General features: G+C 39.2%; 1 protein-coding gene across 1 annotated transcript in view; it reads left to right on the forward strand.

The window, feature by feature from the left end:
- Positions 1 to 19,545, forward strand: part of THOC1 (THO complex subunit 1) — a 54,796-nt gene that overhangs the window by 34,501 nt on the left and 750 nt on the right. The window contains exons 12-20 of the mRNA XM_037031628.1: positions 6,445 to 6,545; positions 8,861 to 8,927; positions 9,126 to 9,176; positions 9,268 to 9,338; positions 12,094 to 12,189; positions 12,697 to 12,762; positions 15,334 to 15,417; positions 18,426 to 18,573; positions 19,322 to 19,397. Coding sequence (XP_036887523.1) covers positions 6,445 to 6,545; positions 8,861 to 8,927; positions 9,126 to 9,176; positions 9,268 to 9,338; positions 12,094 to 12,189; positions 12,697 to 12,762; positions 15,334 to 15,417; positions 18,426 to 18,573; positions 19,322 to 19,397 — 760 coding nt within the window. The remainder of the gene's footprint in view (positions 1 to 6,444; positions 6,546 to 8,860; positions 8,928 to 9,125; positions 9,177 to 9,267; positions 9,339 to 12,093; positions 12,190 to 12,696; positions 12,763 to 15,333; positions 15,418 to 18,425; positions 18,574 to 19,321; positions 19,398 to 19,545) is intronic.

Below are 19,545 nucleotides of genomic sequence, written 5' to 3' on the forward strand. Positions count from 1 at the left end.
TAGGGAATCCCACACATGTACGTGCACAAGGAAATGGATCAGAAGGTTCATTGTTTGTAAGTTATGTGTTTGTAAGTGAAAGTTTGAACAAACCTAAGTGTTCGTGAACAGGAGACTAGGTGGTAAGTTTATACAGCAGTCTGTGGAGTAGGGGTCAGCAAACCCAGCTTAGTGCCTGTTTTGTAAATGAGTTTCATTAGAGCACAGCCATACTAGTTCATTCATGTATTGTCTGTGGCTGCTTTTGCACTGGAAAAGCAGAGGTAAGTACTTGTAACAGAGAACTTAACGATCCACAAAACCTGAAATAATTTACTAACTGGCCCTTTATAGAATTTGTCAACCCTTAACAGAAATTTACCAACTCCTAAAATAAGGCTACACATTAAATTGTATAAATTTCAACATAATGTTGTATGAAAATAGTTTATTGTGGAATAATCTGTATATAGAGAGTTCAGAAACATGCGAATTACATAGGTATGTGTAGATGCTTCCATATGCTGTAGTAGTAGTGGTAGTAGTATAAAATATGCGTGAGAATCATAAACACCAAATGCATGGTCTTACCAGTTGGGGAGGAGATTACAAAGGGGCCTTCAACAGTTTCCATAATAGCCTATTTCTTTAACAAATGTGGAACAAGAGAAAAATACTAGGATCTGTTATGTTTACTGGGTAGTGAGGCATGGGTGTTGTATTACTTTACTATACTTGTTGACATTTTAAAATGTCATAATTTGAAAATTGGATAATTTGCTCTCAGCTAATGTGTAAATAATAACAGATTAGTAGGATTTTTTTAAAAGATTTTGTTTATCTTTAGAGGGGAAGAGAGGGAGAGAAATATCAGTGTATGGTTGCCTCTCATGTGTCCTCTGCTGGGAAGTGGCCTGCAACCCAGGCATGTGCCCTGACTGGGAATCGAACTGCGATCCTTTGGTTGACAGGCTCACACTCAATCCACTGAGCTACACCAGCCAGGCCAAATTAGTAGGATTTTAATAATGAGAATGCTCTTAAAATTTTGTTTTCTAGAACAGATTTTTCAAGTATTTTGTGTCAAAGTGATAGAAATGGAAGAAATCATACTTCAGTTTCTTACCATTAATATTGTTTACGTGTATAGTTTATTAATAGAAAGCATAAAGATGCCTGAAAAGAATAGCCTGAGCTTTTTAGATTTGTAGTAATATCAGGACATCTGAGGCCTGAACTAAGATGTACAATGAAAGCTAAAGATGATAAAAGGCCCCTTGTTCAAGAAACAGAGATGGCAAAGAAATATTTGACCCATTGCATAATAAAATGGTGTAATTTTTACAATAACCAAAGAAAACTAGAACATATATAATTATGGAAGTAAGAATACAGTTGAGTGTGTCAGTTTTGCTCTAAGCTCTGTCCTTTACTAGCTGTATAACCTTCCAGAAGTCACCTTAATTTTTTGTTTTCTTAAGCATAATGTAAAGCAGTTAGTTTGAAGGATCACACCTTACCACCTCCGAGTCACTCAGTGTCTTGTGGACTTCTGTTTCTAATCCATTGTTCCTATCAAGAAAAATTATCTTTTAACATAAAAAATAACTGTGATAAGGGGGACTTATGGCTCAAAATAGATGAAGAGTTAGTAAACAGTAGTCAGCATAGTTCATTTCTTCAATCCAGCAGTTCCTCTCTCCACTTCAAACTGTTTGAACTACTTAGGGTCTTCAAACAGGCCAGAGTTTTAATCAGAGTTTTTGTACCTCTTGTTTCTTCCCACATATTCTCCAAATTTAGGTTTGCTCCTATGGTTTATAGTTGCTGCTTCTTCCAAGACATCTTCCTAGAGTTGCTTAGGCAAAGAGACAGATGGTGGAGCCTCTCACTGAATTAGCCAGCCTGGAGAAGAGCAGGCCTTATAAGAGAAATTGGTGTGTTTTATTTTGGGCAAGAAATCTGATCCAGTGTCAGTTGAACATTCAAGCAGGGACAGGTAGTCCCTTCTTGAGCATACATACAGATCGGGAGACTAGAAAGGAGACTGAGGTTGAAAGTATAGATTTGGGAGTTACCAGCTTACACATGGCTATTGAAGAAGAGTATAGGACTTCCAGCCAAGATGGAGGTGTAGGTGGGACCACTGTATTTCCTCCCACAACGAAGTTTATGAACAACAAAGATGTAGAAACCAGAATGCAACCACAACAGAGGGAAAATTGAACTGTACTGAAGTCCGACAACAACGAACCATTCATCTAGACCAATAACCCAGGCAAAGGAGCGAGCAGTGAGACAGACCACCCAACCCAGGGCCCCAGCACTGGGAAATAAAGCCTAAAAGCACCAATTGGAAAAACTTTCAGGGGTCGAGGTGCCAGGAGAGACTCCCAGCCTCACAGGAGTTTGTTGGAGACCCACAGGGTCCCAGAATATACACAAGCCCACCCACCCAGGAACCAGCACCAGAAGGGCCCAATTTGCTTGCAGGAAGCGGCAGAAGGGACAAATCAGAGACAGAGTGGAGCAAGCTCCATTGTTCCCTCTCAAACCCTGCCACCACATACAGGATCACAACCATATGACTGGGTTGCCCTGCCCTGGTGAACACCCAAGGCTCCACCCCTCACCACATAACAGGCACAATCTGGTCATAAAAAGGCTCAAACGAAAGAACAGCTCAAAGCCCCAGAGCCAATACACCCAAGTGACCAAGAGATAGCCAGCCTATCAGATGCACAGTTCAAAGCACTGGTGATCAGGATGCTCACAGAATTGGTTGACTTTGGTTGCAAATTAGATGAAGAAATGAAGGCTACGCTAAGTGAAATGAAGGAAAATGCACAAGGAACCAATAGTGATGGAAAGGAAACTGGGACTCAAATCAATGGAGTAGACCAGAAGGAAGAAAGAAACAACGAAACAAAAACAATGAACAGGCCCTGGCTGGCGTAGCTCAGTGGATTGAGCGCGGGCCTGCAAACCAGACGATCGCGGTTCGATTCCCAGTCAGGGCACATGCCTGGGTTGCGGACCGGTTCCTTGCAGGCTAACTACCAGCAGGGGATGCATGAAAGGCAACCATACATTGATGTTTCTCTCCCTCTCTCCTTCCCCTCTAAAAAAAAAAAATAAATAAATAAAAATCTTTTTAAAAAAAGTACTTAAAAAAAAAAACAATGAAGAAACAAGAATTCAAAAGAATGAGGAGAGGCTTAGGAACCTCCAGGACATCTTTAAACGTTCCAACATCGAAATTATAGGGGTACCAGAAGGGGAAGAGGAAGAGCAACAAGTGGAAAACTTATCTGAACAAATAATAAAGGAGAACTTCCCCAATCTGGCAAAGCAAAGAGACTTCCAGGAAGTCCAGGAAGCTCAGAGAGTCCCAAAGAAGTTGGACCTGAGGAGGAACACACCAAGGCACATCATAATTACATTAGCCAAGATTCAAATGAAGGAGAGAATTCTAGAAGCAGCAAGAGATAAGGAGACAGTCACCTACAAAGGAGTTCTCATCAGACTGTTAGCTGATTTGTCAAAAGAGATCTTACAGGCAAGAAGGGGCTGGGAAGAAGTATTCCAAGTCATGAAAGGCAAGGACCTACATCCAAGATTGCTCTATCCAGCAAAGCTATCCTTTAGAATGGAAGGGCAGATGAAGTGCTTCTCAGATAAGGTGAAGTTAAAGGAGTTCCTCACCACCAAGCCCATATGAAATGTTAAAGGAACTTATCTAAGAAAAAGAAGATAAAAATATAAACAGTGAAAGGACAGCAAACTCACAGTTATTAACAACCACACCTAAAACAAAAGCAAACTAAGCAGACAGCTAGATCAGGAGCAGAGCCATAGAAATGGAGATCACATGGAGGGTTAGCAACAGGGGAGTGGGAGGAGGAGAAGTGGGGAGAAGGTACAGAGAATAAGTAACATACATAGCAGGTAGAAAAGAAGGGAGAGGAAGAATAGTATGGAAAATGTAGAATCTAAAGAACTTGTGACACATGGACATGAACTAAAGGGGGGAATGTGGGTGGGAGGGGGTGTGCAGGGTGGAAGGGAACGAAGCAGGGGAAATGGGACAACTGTAATGGTGTAATCAATAAAACTTTTTTTTAAAAAGAAGAGTGTAGGCTGGAAAGAGAAGAAAGCATCAGATTGAATCCTGAAGAAAACCAGCATTTAAAGGAGAAGGAAGGGAAGGGAGAGAAAAACTATAAGAGTAGCCAGTGTGACCAGAGAAAAAAACTACAAAAGTAGTACCTCCTGGAAGCTAGGCATGTCAAGTAGGATGAAGATTATGAACAGTGTCCATTGGATTGAATAAGTATTGATGATCTTGACAAATACACTTGCAGTGGATTGGTGAACCAGATAGCAAGTTGAGGGGTGAATTGGAAACAGTTCTGTTCAGAAAGGATAGGGCGTGGCTCTTTGGAAGAAGTTATTTAATGCTAATTGAAAGAAGGGGTTGACAATACAGGCCCTGGGGCAGTTAATAGTGGAATTCAATTAGGAAGATTGGAATGTCCAGATGAACAGACAGTGTTGTGACAGAAAATGAGGAAAACAAGAATCTCGGTGCAACTGAAATACCCAGTTTGATTAATTTTTCTCCTCCTTCTAGGGATGTAGTTATTATCTATTGTGAGAGGGGTAATACATAGTGTTTCTGTTAAATGCAAAAGCCTTGAAATAGTTGATGTAGAGAATAGGAGAGAAAATATCCTTGGGAAATAGGGAAAGATTGCTGATTAGAGACAGAGTTTTAGGTTGGAGACAGTGACATAGCAGTGGTACCATCTACGTTGCTGCGTGGTTAGTATTTTCTTTCAAGCAGCTCCACCTGCATCCTAGATTGGAAGCTTTAGTGTTGATACAGAGAAAGGGAATGAAATTGATTTGATCTAAGGTTGTCATTTTGCTCAATAGATGTGACATAAGTATGGGACAGGGTGTTGAGGAAGTTGGCAAGAAAGTGATAGAAGAGAGAAAGTCTAAACCATGGATCAGCCAACTACAGCCCACTTACCATTGGGTTTTGTTGTTCATTTTAAATGTTTATGTAAGTACCCACACAATATCCATGGTATGCCTCTTGGCTCAAATAACTTAAAATATTTATTCTCTGGCTTTCTGATTAAAAGTTTGCTGACCCCTTATCTAGACTAAAATAGGATTATAGTAAAAATGGGGTGGGACTAATGATCAGAAAACAGGATTTAAGGAACATAAGGCCTCAGGAAGGTCCAAATATTAGATATATTGGGGCACCTGAGTGAGAGACCTAGAAGAATAGGAGGTTATAGTTAGAGGATTGTGAAGTAAAGATTTCAAAGCTGGGGCTGCTGTGAGTGAAAACCAAATCCAGCTTGTAGCACTGGTAGCTGGGGGCTAGAGGGGCTGTGACTGTCACTGGAGTTTGTGTCAAGGAACTGAGAGCCAAGTGGGGATAGTAAAGTCCCTCAGGAGTCAGAGGAAAGAAAACTAGAAGTATGCCATTCAGTTTGCCAGTTTGGGGGTGGAATCATTAATATGATAAATAACAGCATCAAAAGTCTCTAAAGGGGAGTAAAATCTGACTGGAAGCCAAATCATGTTTAAATTTTTGTAAAAGTCATGGGGTTTACTTAAGCAAGAGCCAGTCATGTGGAAGAAATGGTTGGTGAGTGTTAGGCTGCATTAGTAGTGGAACATAGCCAAAGGACACCCAGGGTTTTCCAGCATCTTACAGGTTATTCATTTAGTGCACACCAGCTTCCCATTGTTGCTCTAGGTCAGGAAGGCAAAACCAGCACAAACTGGTGGATGTAGACTTCAGCTTTCCTTCAGCGCTGTAGGGTCCTAATAGAATGATGAGCTTCATCACTGGAGGTGGTTCTTACAGGAAGAACAGCTAAGGGGCAGGGTTGTTGAAGAACTTTTTCCTAAGAGACTTAGTCCTTTCCTATCTGTGATCATTGAAGAATGATACAGTTTTCTAAAATGTAAAAAAAAAGTCCATTTAATTCACAGATGACTCATGTCTAATTCCTTTCTGTTTATTTATTATTGAGTACCAACTCTGTTGCAGGCACTTTGGAGGGCTACAAAAATGAGCAATACCCCTTACTGTGTTTTATCTATATGGACCTTTCCTTTAGCCATTATTTCTTTATATGTGGGAAAGTGGGAAAGCCTTTTACTTTTTGTATTTCTGCCTTTATCCTGACATAAGGACCACAAATACATTATTCACTGACACAAATACGTCATGACCTAAATTGGTAAAGAAATCTATGAAGCCACTCTGTCTCGGGTCTTGTGCTGTAGTGCCTCAGATGCAGTGAGCTTTCAGCAAATGTTTTTTTGAATCAAAAGCTTTCATTTCTGTAATAGCATAACCTGTAATAACCTGTACCTTTGGGCAAAACTGGAATTTAATGTGTTGTTTTGTGTATATGCTTGTTTTTCGAGTAGTTGATGGATTTACAGTTGAGCGACAGTAACTTTCGACGACACATCCTATTGCAGTATCTCATTTTATTCCAATATCTCAAGGGACAGGTCAAATTCAAAAGGTAAGTGTAAGTTAATAAATGAGTAGTAAATAGTTTCTAAACTCCAAAGAGAAAGACTTGCTGGCTGATACTTTGTTTTGTTCATTTGTTTGTTTTTATTTTTATTTTTTTCCCCTGTGCATTGGGCTTATTTTATGTATAGGGTCACAGCCCAGAAACATTTTTTTTGCAGTAACATTAGACAATTGAGCTGTTTGTTAGAGAGACTAGATGTTAAGATACTTGTTTTAAAGAAAAGATGTTGACATTGAGTGCCAGGGCTTCCTGGGAGTCCTCGGTGGTATTGGTGGGTGGAGGTCTTGCTCCAGACTTCATCATCCCCCTCTTACCTTGTTCGGCCCTTCTCCAAACCTGATTTACAAACTAAGCCAATAATACTTTTTTACAAGGTGTGAGGCTGGTTTAAAAAACGAAAGTTAATCTTTGAAGCACAGAGGAGTTCCAGTTTCTTTGGGTTTTCAGAAAACCTAATCAGGACATCTACTATCTATCTGAATACCTTCACCTGTGGTCTTGATCATTTCCTCTTGTTCTGTCCATAATTAGAGTTCACTGTTACTTGATGGTGGTTTTGTTAAGTTTGCAAAGAGGTATTAGTTGTGTAAACAACATGGCTTTACTACCTGCTGGTTTCAGATTCCACTTTCATTACTCACTAGTAGCAATTTAGCTCTTTCAGACTTGTAATTTTTTTAAGTCTTTTTAAAAATTTTTTTTAAATTATTGTTCAAGTACAGTTTTCCATCCCCCACTCCCTTCCCAGCCCATCCTCCCCGCGTGCTCCCCACCTCCCTCCCATTACCACCCCCCTTAGTTCTCCATGTGCCCTTTATACTAGTTTCTGTGAATCCGTCTCCTTTTCCCCTGAAGTTCTCTCCCCTCTGGTCCCTGTCAGCCTGTTCTGAATTTCAGTGTCTTTGGTCATATTTTGCTTGCTTGTTTGTTTTGTTGTTTAAGTTCCTGTTAAAGGTGAGATCATATGGTATTTGTCTTTCACCGCCTGGCTTATTTCACTCAGCATAATGCTTTCCAGTTCTATCTATGCTGTTGCAAAGGGTAATAGCTCCTTCTTTCTTTCTGCTGCATAGAATTCCATTGTGTATATGTACCATAGTTTTTTGATCCATTCATTTACTGATGGGCATCTAGGTTGCTTCCAACTCTTGGCTATCATAAATTGTGCTGCTATGAACATTGGTGTGCATAGGTTCTTTTGGATTGGTGTTTTAGGGTTCTTAGGATATAATCCCAGCAGTGGAATTACTGGGTCAAAAGGCAGGTCCATTTTTAGTTTTCTTAGAAAATTCCATACTGTTTTCCATAGTGGTTGTACCAGTCTGCAATCCCACCAACAGTGAACTAGGGTCCCCTTTTCCCCACAACCCCTCCAACATTTGTTGTTTGTTTCTTTGTTTATGATAGCCATTCTCACTGGTGTAAAGTGGTATCTCATTGTGGTTTTAATTTGCATCTCTCTGATAGCTAGCAATATTGAGCATCTTTTCATGTGTCTCTGGATCCTCTGTATGTCCTCCCTGGAGAAGTGTCTGTTCAAATCCTTTGCCCGTTTTTTAATTGGGTTGCTTGTCTTCTTAGAGTAGAGTCGAGTAAGTTCTTTGTATATTTTGGAGATTAAACCTTTTCAGACTTGTAATTTTAAGATAATACATAGCAAGCACACAAAATGTTTTCACTTATCCTTCTGTTTGTTGTGGAAGTTTGGTATAACACAGTAGAAAGATCAAAGTACTGCATGTAGAGTGCTCTGATCTTGGCATGTGGTAGTCTATTAATATTTATTGGATGGCTATAAGGCACCTAACACATAGTGAGAGTTGAATTAATGCTAAAGAATTAATCATTTGGGTCTGCTTTCAGCCTTCTCTGGGCTTTGGGGGTTTTAGTTGTTATATTTTGAATGCATTTTAAAAGAATGTAGCATGCTTTATTTGAATGTGCATATTGTAGAAGAATATGTTAATTGTGTCAGAGGTTTTCATCCCATATTAAACTTATTATTTTAGGACATATTCACTGTTCTGTTTATATTTAATCGAATTAATTCAGTGTTTTATTCTCCTTCATATACTTTTGTGTTGTTAATGCTAACCATCTTATCTTAAGGATGAAGTACAAGAAGTTCTCTTACAGTCCTCCCATTGGTGATTGTTCTTGTCTTGCTAATTTTTGACACTTTACATTATGGTTTATTTATCTGTTACATATCTTGTGTTTTTTCAAAACAGTATATAAACCTTAAAATTGAATATACATTGCCGTCAACTCAAGCATGCTTTTATTGCTTTGTTTCGTAGTTCAAACTATGTTTTAACTGATGAGCAATCACTCTGGATTGAAGATACTACAAAATCAGTTTATCAAGTAAGTTCAACACGCAACAAACCCATGATTGAACAAAATGGAAATTTAGAATTTTCTTTGTTTCAGCCCCAAATAGGAAAATAAGGATAAAGTTAAGCTCAGGTACAAGACCACAAACACTTCTTGGTTCTCTGCCTACAAACCACTCCTAAGATGCAGAAAGTTGTTGAAAGCTTAGTATATTCTTTCTAATCACAGCTACTATCTGAAAACCCACCCGATGGAGAAAGATTTTCAAAGATGGTAGAGGTATGTGCTTTATATTTACACAATATTCTTAGCACCAAATACAATTTCAGAAGCTCCCTTTATGCAAATGTAATGTCTTTGTTTTCCCCAGCATATATTAAACACTGAAGAAAACTGGAACTCATGGAAAAATGAAGGCTGCCCAAGTTTTGTGAAAGAAAGGTAAACAGTCATCTCAACCAATATGAGAAATATTAAAATATAATTTGCAATGAGTATATTATGTAGAGATGTGTATATGTATCTCATATAAAAAAAGTTGAGCTCAGTAATAATACAGCCACTTTATTTGAATTTTTTACCTCGAATATCATGTGATTAAGCTCCCAGAACAAATTGATCTGTATTATTTTTTTAAATATATTTTACTGACTGGTGTAGCTCAGTGGATTGAGCGCCGGCCTGCAGACCAGACGATCGCGGTTCGATTCCCAGTCAGGGCACATGCCTGGGTTGCAGGCCAGTTCCCAGCAGGGGATGCACAAGAAGCAACCATACATTGATGTTTCTCTTCCTCTCTCCTTCCCTTCCCCTCTAAAGATAAATAAAATACTTTAAAAAAAATAAAAATAAATATATTTTATTGATTATGCCATTACAGTTGTCCCATTCCCTTCCACCCTGCACACCCTCTCCCACCCACATTCCCCCCTTTAGTTCATGCCCATGTGTCACAAGTTTTTTAGATTCTACATTTTCCATACTATTCTTCCTCTCCCCCCCTTTTTTCTACCTACCATCTATGCTACTTATTCTCTGTACCTTCTCCCCACTTCTCCTCCTCCCACTCCCCTGTTGCTAACCCTCCATGTGATCTCCATTTCTATGGCTCTGCTCCTGATCTAGCTGTCTGCTTAGTTTGCTTTTGTTTTAGGTGTGGTTGTTAATAACTGTGAGTTTGCTGTCCTTTCACTGTTTATATTTTTATCTTCTTTTTCTTAGATAAGTTCCTTTAACATTTCATATGGGCTTGGTGGTGAGGAACTCCTTTAACTTCACCTTATCTGAGAAGCACTTCATCTGCCCTTCCATTCTAAAGGATAGCTTTGCTGGATAGAGCAATCTTGGATGTAGGTCCTTGCCTTTCATGACTTGGAATACTTCTTCCCAGCCCCTTCTTGCCTGTAAGATCTCTTTTGACAAATCAGCTAACAGTCTGATGAGAACTCCTTTGTAGGTGACTGTCTCCTTATCTCTTGCTGCTTCTAGAATTCTCTCCTTCATTTGAATCTTGGCTAATGTAATTATGATGTGCCTTGGTGTGTTCCTCCTCAGGTCCAACTTCTTTGGGACTCTCTGAGCTTCCTGGACTTCCTGGAAGTCTCTTTGCTTTGCCAGATTGGGGAAGTTCTCCTTTATTATTTGTTCAGATAAGTTTTCCACTTGTTGCTCTTCCTCTTCCCCTTCTGGTACCCCTATAATTTCGATGTTGGAACGTTTAAAGATGTCCTGGAGGTTCCTAAGCCTCTCCTCATTCTTTTGAATTCTTGTTTCTTCATTGTTTTTTTTTTTTTTAAGTACTTTTTTTAAAAAGATTTTTATTTATTTATTTATCTTTAGAGGGGAAGGAGAGAGGGAGAGAAACATCAATGTATGGTTGCCTTTCGTGCATCCCCTGCTGGTAGTTAGCCTGCAAGGAACCGGTCCGCAACCCAGGCATGTGCCCTGACTGGGAATCGAACCGCGATCGTCTGGTTCGCAGGCCCGCGCTCAATCCACTGAGCTACGCCAGCCAGGGCCTGTTCATTGTTTTTGTTTCGTTGTTTCTTTCTTCCTTCTGGTCTACTCCATTGATTTGAGTCCCAGTTTTCTTTCCATCACTATTGGTTCCTTGTGCATTTTCCTTCATTTCACTTAGCGTAGCCTTCATTTCTTCATCTAATTTGCAACCAAAGTCAACCAATTCTGTGAGCATCCTGATCACCAGTGCTTTGAACTGTGCATCTGATAGGCTGGCTATCTCTTGGTCACTTGGGTGTATTGGCTCTGGGGCTTTGAGCTGTTCTTTCGTTTGAGCCTTTTTATGACCAGGTTGTGCCTGTTATGTGGTGAGGGGTGGAGCCTTGGGTGTTCACCAGGGCAGGGCAACCCAGTCATATGGTTGTGATCCTGTATGTGGTGGCAGGGTTTGAGAGGGAACAATGGAGCTTGCTCCACTCTGTCTCTGATTTGTCCCTTCTGCCGCTTCCTGCAAGCAAATTGGGCCCTTCTGGTGCTGGTTCCTGGGTGGGTGGGCTTGTGTATATTCTGGGACCCTGTGGGTCTCCAACAAACTCCTGTGATGCTGGGAGTCTCTCCTGGCACCTCGACCCCTGAAAGTTTTTCCAATTGGTGCTTTTAGGCTTTATTTCCCAGTGCTGGGGCCCTGGGTTGCATGGTCTGTCTTGCTGCCCATTTTTGCCTGGTTTATCTGCATGCAAATGTGTGACCACGGTCAGCCAGCTGCCTTGCACCCAGGGTCTGCCACCTGCTGCCTGCATGCCTGGGTCCACCAGCCACTGCTTTTTCCTGCCTCGACTCATCTCTGCCAGATGCGGAATCTGCCCCTCTTACTGGTCTGGATGAATGGTTGTTGGGCTTCTGTACAGTTCAATTTTCTGTCAGTGCTGGTTGGTTTTTTGGTGTTTTTTTTCTGTATTTTCTTTGTCCTTAATTTTCTTTGTGCTAAGAGGTAGTGTGTCTACCTATGCCTCCTTCTTGGCCAGAAGTCTGTTATATTAATTATTGAAAAAACAGCTGTATACCCAACTTCTTATAATTTGTACCCTGGTGTGACATTTTTGTCTTTGATGAGTGTCCTATAGTAATACGAAGTTTCCATTTTTTTAAGGAATAAAACAATAAATTTTCTTTTACATTAAGCACTCTACAATTTCTGCTGTCCATTTGTAATTCCAGTCTGTTTTGTTCACCACAGAACATCCGATAGCAAGCCAACGAGAGTAGTACGGAAGAGAACAGCACCAGAGGATTTCCTGGGAAAAGGACCCAACAAAAAGATTCTGATGGGAAAGTAGGTTAACCTGTCTCCATATATGGAATGTTATTTTTTATTTTGAATGTTACAATAATGACTGTCCAGTTTTTGTGTTTTTCCAGTTTTTTGTGTGTTTGGACATGCACAGATGGCTGAGTAAAACACCTCCTATCAGTCTATAGGGCCTGTATGTGAGTTCCTGCAACTAGAAAGGTTTCCAGAACCCATGGTTCTAGGCTACATGACAGACAGTACCATTGCTGTTAGGTTGATCCAGTTCATTTCTAGTTGTTGAAAGAATCCAGTCCTTTCTAGTACCTTCTAGTTAATTGTTCACTGCTTTACATTGTGCTTGTATATTTATAGAAAAAAGTAATGACTATTGATTATCATTCAGTATACACTCATATAGAAAATTTGCTAAATACCAAAAATTAATAAAGAAGATTAAAATTCAACTGTTTAACTTAGATATTTCTATAGCTTTAAGACATATGAGGATGGTATCCATTAAAAATGTACTTATTTGTGTCTATTTTATAGTGAGGAGTTAACAAGGCTTTGGAACCTCTGCCCTGATAATATGGAAGCCTGTAAATCAGACACAAGGCAAGTTTCACGTGGTTCACATTAAGTATTGCTTTTCTCAAATGTTAAGTAGAATAGAATGGTCTTTTGTCAACTGTCAGGAGAGTTCAAGAGATTTAAAATTTATTGTGGTTGACTTTGGCACAGCAAAATCTGACTTCCTACTATAAAGCACCTAGTGGTACTGATAAAATAATTTTAAAAATCACAACAAAATAAGGATTCACAAAAGAAGAGGCACCTAAAACCAAGATATGAACTTCTTCTAACTAGGGAATAGTACAGACAATTCCCACTTTGGGGAACCACAGAACTTGGATTTTAGGAGCCCCATTTGTCAAAAGGTAAGACCCTAGACCTACACAAACTGGCAGCTAAATTTCCCCTGGATAAAGCTGAGCCCCCTGAGGCACTACATTAGCTGTAATAGAAGGGCAAAACGGGAAATGGAGGGACTTCCCCACTAGTACAGGAAACAAGAAAGCTTGTCTGTTACTGTCTGGGCTGTGGACATAAAGGAAGAAGTACTGAGAAATTATAACCACAAGTCTGCTATACAACCAGCAGTTAACTAAAGGGATGAACTAAAAAGTCCCAGACTTTATGGAGATCACATCTTCAACCTAAGCCACACAAGGATCCTGCGGATAAAAAAAGCTAAATTCACCATCCAAACGTAACATACAAGAAGACAATCAATCTACCATGCATAACAGCAGACAAAACAAGCAATAGAAATTAGCCACTTTCTGAAATAAAACCATCAGATAAAGGCTTAAAATAAGTATATTTAAGATAAAAGACATGAAAGAAGGAATTGAAAATAAGAGAAAGGAGCATAATATTCTTAAAAAAACAGGTAAATTTCAAAAAAAACAAATAATACTTATAGCAATAAGAATTAACGGTTTAAAAAATCACAAGTCCTGGCTGGTATAGCTCAGTGGATTGAGCATGGGCTGCGAACCAAAGGGTCACCAGTTCAATTCCCAGTCAGGGCACATGCCAGGGTTGTGGGCCAGGTCCCCAGTAGGGGGCACGTGAGAGGCAACCACACGTTGATATTTCTCTCCTGCTCTTTCTCCTTCTCCTCTTCTTCTCTAAAAATGAATAAATAAAATCTTTTTAAAAAATTAAAAATCACCATGAAAGCAATACAGAGGTATCAAGAATTAGAAAATATTAAGGAGTAAAAGTCAAGAACAACAGAATGGTAAGGTCCAACAAACATCTAATAGAATGTGAATAAATCTCTCCCATAAAAGAGAACGGGACAGAGGAAGTAATCAAGACCATAATGACAGAATTTTCAGAACCAAGAATCGGCATAAATTCTTAGGTTCACCAAGTACAGATCTAAGTGGGATAAACAGAATAAATCCTTTTCTCTACACATTGTAGTAGTCACCAGAGAGAAAAAACACCACCTGCAAAGGAGCAAAATTAGGCTGGCATCAGACTTCAACAACAAAAGGAACCAGACAGTGGAATTATAGCTTCAAAGTGAAAGCATCCACCCAAATTCTGTAACAATGGGTCAGGCGAGAATGATCGGGAAATAAAGTTACTTTAAGACTAAAGCTGTGAGAATCTGTCATCAACAGTCTTACTTTAAAAAGCAGTCAGAAATTGAACCCAGAAGCAATGTGAAAGTTGCAAGGATTGCTATACAAAGACATTGGTAAATGTTATTACTAATTGGGAGTTATTTTAAAAGGTAGAACTAACCTACTTGATAGGAAGTGCCATAAGGAGTGATGATAATTAAAGAATTACAGATGAAGATAGAGATAATAACTAGATTTCAAGTAAAGCATATTTGCTAAGTTGAGGAAAAAGTATAGAAAATTAAAGCAATCAGATAAAAGATAAATGAGGGTTATAGACAGGTCCAAGCTGAATTTCATTAATGGAAAATTTGAAGAATCAAACACTATATATTTACTTTTTTAAAAAAGCATGTGAATGATAAATGCTCAATTCTAAAGAATGGCTACCTCTGGGGAGAGAAAGAACGAGATTAGGGAAGAGCGCATGGTCCCACTCAACTGTATTTGTAGTGTTAGCCTATTTTTCTTGTTTTAGTCAAAATTGTCTTCTGATCAGATCCTTAGATCTTACTTAATTGACTGTCTCAAATTTTTATTTCTAAAACCAAATTCAAGAAGATGCAATTAAAAACCAGCTATGCTACCATCACACTAATCTAAAGTAAGCTCCAAGTTAAACTCTGGAAACCTCAGTGGGTCTAGTTACTAGTTTTGGTTCAATTCTGGTTTAAAGGAAAAAAGTCTATGAATGGGGACATAACACAAATTTCCCGACTTGCTGAAGAAATGTAAATGCTAGTAACATCATGATACATTCCAGTGTATAATAGTGTGTTACCTTACATAGTATGTAAGGTACGGCCACGCTGCCCCTGTGTGTTCCCCTTTGTGAAGTTGTTTTGAGTCATTCACTTCTTTAAAATGAAGAGCTGCTAAGTAATCTGTTAAGTGTGGTAACATCAGTTAGAATCTTTGCCTGCCACCATTTCACGAGTCTTTATTAAGAACACATGATCCTCACTGGTTATTTTTTAACATGCAGGGAATATATGCCAACTTTGGAGGAATTCTTTGAAGAGGCCATTGAACAAGCAGACCCTGAGAGCATGGTTGAAAATGAATATAAGTAAGTAATGTTTCGCTCTGGCTGGTGTAGCTCAGTGGATTGAGCACGGGCCTGCGAACCATACGATCGTGGTTCAATTCCCAGTCAGGGCACATACCTGGGTTGCAGGCCAGTTCCCGGCAGGGGACTCACGAGAGGCAACCATACATTGATATTTCTCTCCTTCTCTCCTTCCCTTCCCCTCTAAAGATAGATAAATTAATTAAAAAATAAGTAATGTTTCTCATTAGCTAATTTCTTCAACACTTCTTAGGAATTTTATGTATAATAGACTGCTTACTAAGTACTTTTCCTCCTGGGTGAGTTAATGTCCCAAGTTCACATTATTACACATCTGATTTCAATGACCATTCCCACTGGTTTACCAGGTAGGATTTAAAAATCATGCTTGTTTCAAAAAAATAAGAAAAATCCCCTTGAGCCTACATCTCCAACTATTACCTCTTTCTCTGTTCCCTTTCAAATCAGTATAGGCATGCCTCGTTTTATTGTCCTTTACTCTATTACACTTGACAAGTGGCAGGTTTTTTTTTTTAATTACAGCTCACTTTATTGCCATATTTACTTTTTCAGTGTCTTCGAGGTATGCCTGTATCTCCCAGCGGTTGCTGATGATTGCTGCCTTCTATTCCTTACCTCCCATTGTCCTCAGTCCATTCCTGCTGGGCTGCTCCCCTGTCAAATAGCTCTTAATCTCCTTTTTTTTTTTAACCTCTGAGCAGCATTCCCTGGTCGATCTCTCCCTGTTAGTTAACATTTTCTTCTCTTGACATCCATGAAACTAAAAGTTCCTACTGTTTTTCCTTTTGTCTCACTGCTCCTCAGCCTCTGTTCCTGGCTTCCCAATCCTCTGCCTAACTCTGGAATTGTGTATGAACTTCAAGTCTCAGTCTCAAGTTTTTCAACTGGATTTTCTTGGTGACATACAGCCGAGAAATAGGCCTTAGGGTTTTTTTTGTTTGTTTGTTTTGTATTTTTTTTTTAGGCCTTAGGTTTTGAATAGGCCTTATGGTAGTGTGATTTAAGGGTAAGGTCCATCTCGTCAGAGGGCCTAGGTTCTATTCCTTGGACTCTACTACTTAACTGACTAGGCTACTTGGGCTAATTTAACCCTTCTGCTCGTTTTCTCATCTATGAAATACGAATAGTACCCATTTCAGTTATTCTGAGGATTAAGATAATTTATGTACTTTGAAACATGCATGATATGTAGTCACCGCTACAAAAGAGTGCCTCTGACCAGTTCTAGTCGATTCTCTATGCATCAGCCAGTGATCTTTTTAAAAAATATATTTTTATTTATTTTTAGAGAGAGGAGACAGGAAGGAGAAAGAGTGGGAGAGAATTATCAATGTGTGGTTGCCTCTCATGTGTCCCCTACTGGGGACCTGGCCTGCAACCCAGGCATGTGACCTGACTGGGAATCGAACTGGCGACCCTTTGCTTCACAGGCCCGTGCTTGATCCACTGAGCTACACCAGCCAGGGCAGCCAGTGATCTTTTAAATCCACAAGTCAGACCTACCCACCTCCAGTCACATCTTCTCTCTGCTGTACCCATACAAGCTCTGTTCCTGTTCAACTCAAAAGGCATTTCTACCTCAGAACCTTTGTACTTATTTGCATGAAACTTCCCTCATGGTAAAATCCCATGGTTTGCTCGCATGTCAGCTGTCATCTTAAATATTGAGCAGTTTTCCCTGGCCAAGCTCTTCTCCCTTCCCTCTGTAATGCAGCCCTGCTGTGTCTGAAATTCTCCTGTTTCTCATCCTTACCACTATCTGAAATTGTCTTATACCTGTGTCAATATTGATGCTTGGCAACAAATGTACTCTGTCAGTTACTTCTTAAGCACTTACCTTATATAACTCTAAGGCAAAAACTGTTCTTATCTCCATTTTGCTGTTAAGGAAATTAAGGCAGAGGGTAAATAATTTACTGATGTTCTCAGCTAGTCAGTGGCAGCCAGGAAAACCACACTGGCCCTGGGGGCCCGACTTGAAGCACTGCTGCAGTGCCTCCATGTTCAGGGTGAACTTGCTGTCTCGACTCCTGGCTGCGCAGCTCAATGGTATTTGCTGAAGGAATGAATATTGCTTTACTATTGCTACGTAAGATTAGGTAGATTTTTCCTTAAAGTGATAGCTCTCTAAGATCAGTTTGAGAACTTGGATGGTATGGGTCTCTGAAGAATAAGAAAGTTTATAATTTGAATGGGAATAAAATGCTTAAAAGATTCAAATTATTTAAACAGAAATGCATCAGAGAGGAATGCTCATAACTGTTTAGGCAAAGCTGTTGCTAATCTAACAATCCAAATAACTTCCAAGACTCCTCCTGCAGCTTGCCCGTTTCAGGAACTTTGTGATTTCCCTGAGGTTTCCATTACTCACCTTACTGGGAACCACCTGTTACTGCTTTGCTTCATTAGGGAACAAACAGTTCATGGACACTATTCTCGGCATCACTGCTTACTCTGTTGGCTGTCGGGTAGTTGTCTTGTAGTTTTGGAGCTATTTTTATTCATTGAGATTGGACTGAGCAAATTAAAGTTTAGACATTATGCAATTAGGAAACCAAATATTAATGAAATTAACATGATCAAAACTGTTGAGCCTTATAGTCTGGAACTCATACCTGTAAGTGACTTTGCTAGTATGGCTATCAACTCCCTAAACATGGTGAACCTATTATGAATTCATCTCTTTTTCCCTAAATAACTAAGTAGATGATTTCAGTCCTGCATGTATGCATGCCTCTAGCCAGTACTGGATACATACTAATTGACTTTTTAAAATTAAGTAAAATACATACAAACTTTTAAAATGCCTCTTCAGACTCTGTTGGTTTATATTGTAAGTGAACTGCACACAGAGATTCTTTATGAACATGATCAAAATGAAAATGGTGCTGAGGCTACTTACAGAATTTCGCATGGTGAATTACATTAACTAGAAGGGAACAGAGAAATAAAGAACTAAATTGTAAGATCAACATCTCTTTTTATAGGGCTGTGAACAATTCAAACTATGGTTGGCGAGCCCTGAGACTACTAGCACGGAGAAGTCCTCACTTCTTCCAGCCAACCAACCAGCAGTTCAAAAGTTTGCCAGAATATCTTGAAAATATGGTAATAAAGCTAGCCAAGGAATTACCAGTAAGTATTATAGATCAGTATTTTAATACCCTTTAGTTGATATTATCTTCTTTATCATTACTTGAGCAGGGCTGAATTTAGTTGATCATATGAAAAAAGTCTACAAACTCCCATGTTTTAGAATGAGGAAAAGTGAATTTGAGGATACATTTTACAGGAAGTACATAAACTAATCAACTATAATTCTTTTTTATACAGCCTGTCATTTAATGTACGTCTGCAATACTTTTGAGTAAACCATTACCGTTTTTCCTGTTTGTTAGTGCATTATATTGTCTTTTATCAAAAACAGTAGCAGTAAGCAACTTGCCCTTTCTTTGCTCTTTTCCAATAAAATTTTCTCATTTTATTGCTACAGTACGGTACTAACTGTACATAAAACCTAATAAAATCATTCAAAAAATTTTAAGGACACAATTGTTCAACCTCAAATCTTTCCTAGACCATAGGTTCTACTATTACTGTATGGTAGGGATTTGAAAATCATGATACCATCCTTTTTACTGGCTCCCTTTTTCTCAGGTCGTGGGGGGGCAAAGGGAGTCTTTCCAGCTTTCCGGGAAAGATCTCTTCCCGTCCGCTCCTTCAGATGAACACTGTCTCATTTGTGATGCTTACCTGGCATTCACATTTAACACTCCAGGGGGTAAAGTTCTGGATCCTGAACTTAGAATGTCAGTCACACTTACAGATGTATCCCCAATTATTTTAGAAGTTGGCGTTCTTTTAAACAATCTCCTTATTTTAGCCTCCTTCTGAAGAAATAAAAACAGGTGAGGATGAAGATGAGGAAGATAATGATGCTTTACTGAAGGAAAATGAAAGTAAGAATTGAATTTTCTTGGCTATTTTACAAAATTGGAAAAGATTGTGGTTCTTTGTTGAGAGGTACGTTATTTAATTTGACATACTTCTCACTTTCTACAGTGTATCAGCTGTTTCTTATAGTGAGGAATATAAACACTGCTTGAC

Source organism: Sturnira hondurensis, unplaced genomic scaffold (assembly GCF_014824575.4).
Source record: "Sturnira hondurensis isolate 20B ecotype Veracruz unplaced genomic scaffold, ASM1482457v3 Scaffold0001872, whole genome shotgun sequence".
Taxonomy (NCBI): domain Eukaryota; kingdom Metazoa; phylum Chordata; class Mammalia; order Chiroptera; family Phyllostomidae; genus Sturnira; species Sturnira hondurensis.